General features: G+C 60.8%; 1 protein-coding gene across 1 annotated transcript; it reads right to left on the reverse strand.

Annotated features, from left to right (window-relative positions):
- Nucleotides 1-1,848: 1,848 nt before the first annotated feature.
- Nucleotides 1,849-5,215, reverse strand: SIX2 (SIX homeobox 2). The gene is made up of 2 exons (XM_058021048.1): nucleotides 4,656-5,215; nucleotides 1,849-2,152 (listed from the first exon to the last, which is right to left on the reverse strand). Exons 1-2 carry the CDS (start codon nucleotides 5,213-5,215, stop codon nucleotides 1,849-1,851), a joined length of 864 nt encoding a protein of 287 aa, XP_057877031.1.
- Nucleotides 5,216-5,533: the final 318 nt, after the last annotated feature.

The raw sequence follows: 5,533 nt of genomic DNA on the forward strand, positions 1-5,533 counted from the left end.
CCCGGAGCGGGGTCTGGCCACCCTCGGTTTGCCCACCCGCCCTGGGGACGAGGTGGGGGAGAGGGGGCCGCTTTTTGTCCTCCGGGGCAGGCGGGAGAAGAGGCCGCAGCCTGCGGGGCCGTGCCCTCGGGGAGCAGGTGGGCGAGCTCTCCGCTCCCTCAGGGCCGCACGGCCCGTCCTGCCCCGTGCCCTGAGCTCTCCGCTCCCTCAGGGCCGCACGGCCCGTCCTGCCCCTGCCCTCGGCTCTCCGCTTCCGCAGGCCCGCACGGCCCGTCTTGCCCCGTGCCCTGAGCTCTCCGCTCCCTCAGGGCCGCACCGCCCGTGCTGCCCCGTGCCCTGAGCTCTCCGCTCCCTCAGGGCCGCACCGCCCGTCCTGCCCCGTGCCCTGAGCTCTCCGCTCCCTCAGGGCCCGCACGGCCCGTCCTGCCCCATGCCCTGAGCTCTCCGCTTCCCTCAGGGCCCGCACGGCCCGTCCTGCTCCGTACCCTCGGCTCTCCGCTCCCGCAGGGCCCGCACGGCCCGTCCTGCCCCGTACCCTCGGCTCTCCGCTCCCGCAGGGCCGCACCGCCCGTCCTGCCCCGTGCCCTGAGCTCTCCGCTCCCTCAGGGCCCGCACCGCCCCTGCTGCCCCTGCCCTCGGCTCTCCGCTCCCGCAGGGCCCGCACCGCCCGTCCTGCCCCTGCCTTCGGCTCTCCGCTCCCTCAGGGCCCGCACCGCCCGTCCTGCCCCTGCCCTCGGCTCTCCGCTCCCGCAAGGCACTTCGGCCGCCCGTGGCGTTCAGCGCTTCCCGGACCGGGCCGCAAGGGCCCCGACCGGGCCAAGCCGGGCAGGGTGGCGGGGCTCCGGCCAGCCATCACCGCCTGCCCCGGCATCCCCGCCAGGGCGCCCGCTCTGCTCCCCTCGGGACTGAGCCCGAAAACACCCCGCGGGCGAGTGAAGCAGCCATACGCCGAGCTAGATTTCTAAATTTTATTATAAAATAAAAGCAGAAATATTTTCCAAAGAATGTATTCACATAATATAAACAATAAACAAAACTAAGGTGAGTGACTTGCGGTTGATACTGTCATTTAGGTCTAAACTTGAGCAGCAATTCCTGTTTTCCTTTTAAAACCCGCTCCAGCCCGCGTTGCACACCGAGGGGAAAATCTACCTCTGCCTTCCTTCGGGCCGGAGCCGGGCCATCATTTCCTTTCCCACCCAGCAAATGGCGAAAGCACCACATGGACAAGGCCAAAGAAGCTGTCTCTCTGCATAGCATCAGCTACAAGAAGGTTACAGAGTCTGCCTAGAGCGCGTGTTGCTGCTATATCTTGACTACGACTTTTGTATTCTTAGTTGAAATTGTACATCGTACACCTGCCACGGATACATAGCTACAATAGAATAACGGGAGCGATGTGTAACTTTCAAACAGGCATGGCAAGAGCAGCCTTGCGTTCCCCTTTCTTCCCCACCCCCCCAAAAAAATAAAAATATTACGATGTGCCTCTTCCCACACAGACCGGCCCGATCGAGTGACAACACTGAGAGATTTGTGAAGTTAAGGCTGGAATGAGCTGCTACACCGATCAGCCTTACAGCCTGCCGTGAAAATCACGGCTCCTGTCCCACAGTCCTTACACGCCCGAAAACGCCTGTAAGCAACCCTTAAGGCTTTTCACAATATCAGCTACCCACAGCGGAGTCCACTACCTTGCAAACCTGCAGCCAGCCTGCTGCCAAGGGCACAACACTTCCACTAAGGTGTTTGCTTTCAAAGTCCCTGGTAAGATTAAAGGAAAAAAAAAATAATAGGAAAAATTGAGGAAAGGAGGGCTGGCGCAAAGGAGTGAGCGTGTACACGGTTTTAAGAGCCCAGATCGACCAAGTTAGATGACATGGGGTTGAGAATGGAGTCCTGCAAGCTGTGGTGGTGCATGGGGTCGGCGCTGGGCACGGGGATGGCGCTGGGGCCCTGGGGGTGGCCCAGGCCGTGCAGAGGCTGCAGCCCGGGGTTGGAGCTGAGCAGCAGCGCGGGGCTGGAGGAGGTGTGATCCGGGGTCCCTGACGGCGTCTTCTCGTCCTCTGAGCTCCCCAAAACTGTCTTATTCCCGTTCATTGACGCCGAGAGCGGGTTGTGGCTGTTGGAGTTGGAATTCTCGTTGTTTTCCCTATAGGAAACACAAAAGAGGGAGGGAAATCACCATGTGGCCGTCGCTCCGGGTGCGCACCGCGGGAGCGGGGGCGGCGGGGGGCTGGCTCCGGGGAGCAGCGAGCGGAGGGGAGCAGCGCAAAAACTCTGGGTTTAAAAACTCTGCCAGCCTCCGAGGCCTCTTCATCTGGCACTTAGGTCTAAGGTCCGCTGAGCTTGTAAACAGTCTCCCACCGGCCCAGCGGAAAGTGTCACTTTGCCAAACCGTAATTTTCTGCGTCCAAAGAGTTTGCACAGCGTGAGGAGGGGGGCGGAAGGGAAGGGAAGAAGACTTTATTTAAAAAAACAAACAAATAAAAAAAAAAAAAAACAAATTTTTTAACTTTAAAACTGCCCTAGGAGCTGAAGAGATGTTCAGCCATGATTTCTCCTGACGAGGCCGAAGCCTGTCGAGCTGCAGGCAGGATGGCTCCGTGCAGCCCCGGGCTCACATCAGGAGGGAAAGTCTTTTCCTTAAGTAACTGGACATGGTTTCTTTTCCCCCTCGCCCTGAGCTTCAAGCTCAAAACATAGCCCAATATGGACGATAAGGAAAGCGAGCAGAGTTAACCCGTGCTTTCCTCTAGGGAAATGCTCGGCACGGCCACCGCTGCTCCCCCGTCCCGTCCCCGGGCGGCGTGGGCGCAGCCGGGACGGCCTCGCACGGCTCCGCGGCGGGACAGCCCGCACCACCGGAGCGCTGCGACAAAGGCTCCGAAAGGCAGGACCTGGTTTCGAAATTCATCACCGGGTGAATACCAAGAAATCGCTGGAGGCGGGCCAAGCCCTTGCAGATATATCTATATATTTATATATCTATATATGGGGTTTTTTTTCGGTAACGTGAGTGGCAAGAGGGGGTCGGGGCTGCCGTCTAGGCAAGGCTTCCTCGGCCCGCATAGCTCTCGTAGAAATACTTTAAACACCGTTCTGCCTGAACTACTGACGGCAGTGCAAGCCTATTTGAAAGCTTCTGCGGAAGTTTTGTAACACGCTCTCTGGCAGAGGGGCCCTATCCTGCAGGATTTGGTCGGGAGAAGTTAAGGTATAGCACGGACGGATTTTCCTCACTAAGGGCTGCATGATGTGGCTGGAGACACTTAGTGCCAGAAAAATAAATATAGACAAGAAAGCTCTGTTTGAACAGGTTTGCTTGAGTGGATGGCAATCCCATGAACGGTCTGTTTTCCAACGGTCTGTTTTCTAATATTAGGTTGAGTGTATTTTTCAATGTCAAAAATATTATTTGTGTCTGGAGACTTTTAAAATTTGATTCCTCGGGGAAAATAAAAAAAGGTATGGAATAAGTGTAACCTTCATTTCCTTTGGATATTTGAAGGTGAGTCCCTGCTATCAGCAATAAAAAGGATCTCTAACATCTCGTAAAACCAACACTTGTGAGGATTTGAAGGAAAATTAAAGCGCTAGCACAGTTTCGGGAAATGGATAGAGCAAATCTGTGCCCGAATCTGTCGGGCTGCACAGCAGGGCGGCCGCGGCGCTGCCCGTTTCCAAAACACGGTTGGCAGAAACCAAAGATAGAAAGAATTCTCCTCCGAGGCACGGATCTACAGGATTCTGACCCGCTAATTAACCCGCAGAGCATGCGATCATACGATTGCCTGTACGGATCGGGCAGTTCAGTGAGCTAGTGAACGCAGTAAGAGGGCCCTTTTTGCCTCTTCGAACCGTCTTCCTAAGGCACAGGGACTGCTGACAGAAAAATCTGCCCGAATAGCCAGGGATGTAGGCATTAACCTCCTCCCGGCGATTAATGGTCCCTTCACTCCACATAACGTGAGAAACACAAAAACACAGCTGCAGAATCGTATTCGGCCTACGAACACACACCTATTGACGTGCGTTCATGAGCACCTTGCTGGGCAGCGAGTAAGACCTGCAAGGTCATGAGCGAGGCAGGAAGTGGCTCCCCTCAGACCTTGTCCAGGTCTCCAGGAGCCCAGGACAGAGGATGTATTTGCTCAGACCGACGCTCAGACCCACGCGTTGCCGGCTGCCCCTTCCTGCCCCGGGGTACCCTCACGGACACGCTCTGAGCCCTGCGGGGCGCGGAGCCCTCGGGCCCCGCCGCCGCCACCCCCGGCCTCTCCCGACGGGCCGCGGCCCCGCACGGGCACCTCCGGCCGCGGCTCCTGGAGGCGGCAGCGCTGCTCGACCGGGGCTCGCCGCAGGCCGTGTGAGGCCTCCCCGGCAGCCGGGGCTGTTCGGGGAGCGGGCCGTCGGCGGGGAACGGGTCTCGGCCGCCTCTCCCGGAGCTACTTTTGGCGCCCAGACGCCTTCACCGAGCCCCCAGCTCGCTGGCCTCTGGTTCTCTGGGTGCCCCCGAGGCGGAGAGCCCCCGTCCCCTCCCGGCGGGCCTTCCGCAGCCGGGGCCGGGGCAGATAGAGAGACCCGGGGTGAGCACCGGGGTCGGGGAGCCGCGGGCGCCGGGGGAAGCCGTGGGAAGCCGTGGGAAGCCGTACCTTTCCTTGGCCTCGGCGGCACGGTCCCGCTGCCGGCGGTTCTTGAACCAGTTGCTGACTTGGGTGGTGGTGAGGCCGGTGGCCTCGGCCAGCTCCCGCTTCTCGCGGGGGGACGGGTAGGGGTTGTGCGCGTACCACTCCCGGAGGACGCTGCGGCTCTTCTCCTTGAAGCAGTAGCTGGTCTCCTCGCCGTCCCAGATGGAGCGGGGCAGCGGGAACTTGCGGCGCACCCGGTACTTGCCCACCGCCCCTAGGGGTCGCCCCCGCAGCTTCTCCGCCTCGATGTAGTGCGCCTTCAGCCAGAGCTGCTGCAGCTTGGGGTGGTTGTGCGCCGAGAACTGGTGGCTCTCCAGGATCTTGTAGAGCTCGCGGAAGTTGCCCCGGTGGAAGGCCACCACCGCCTTGGCCTTCAGGACGCTCTCGTTCTTGTGGAGGTGCTCGCAGGCAGGGAGGGACCAGAGGAACCGCCCCAGCCGCTCGATGTTGCCGCCTTGCTGGAGCACCTCGCAGACGCAGGCCACTTGCTCTTGGGTGAAGCCAAAAGTCGGGAGCATCGACATGGTGAGCCCTGCCGCGCCGCGCGCCCTACGGCCGCATAGAGGGGAGCGGCGCGGGGCGGCGGGCAGCGCCCGGCATGCGGGGCCGGCGCCGGGGCGGCGGCGCCCGGCGGGGCCCGCTCGGGCGTCACGGCCGGGCGCGGGGGGCCGCGGCCATCGGCGGCGCCCGGCCCCGGGGCGGTCGCGGGAGCCGGGGAAAAAGTGCGAAGAGCGACGAAAAAAAGTCTCGAGAGCCCGAGCGCGGGCGGCTTTTCCCCCCGGCCGCCGCCTCCTTTTTGTAAGTCCAAGTTGCGAGAGTAACTTCGTGCCTCTTTTGTCTCC

The sequence above is a fragment of the Melospiza georgiana genome, chromosome 3 (assembly GCF_028018845.1).
Source record: "Melospiza georgiana isolate bMelGeo1 chromosome 3, bMelGeo1.pri, whole genome shotgun sequence".
NCBI classification, from domain to species: domain Eukaryota; kingdom Metazoa; phylum Chordata; class Aves; order Passeriformes; family Passerellidae; genus Melospiza; species Melospiza georgiana.

What these genes read in the sequence shown, in the direction of transcription:
- SIX2 (XM_058021048.1), bottom strand. Translation starts at nt 5,215, where the DNA reads ATGTCGATGCTCCCGACTTTTGGCTTCACCCAAGAGCAAGTGGCCTGC. An exon ending in GCCGCCGAGGCCAAGGAAAG is followed by an intron (nt 2,153 to 4,655) that starts GTACGGCTTCCC and finishes TGTTTCCTATAG; the next exon opens with GGAAAACAACGAGAATTCCA.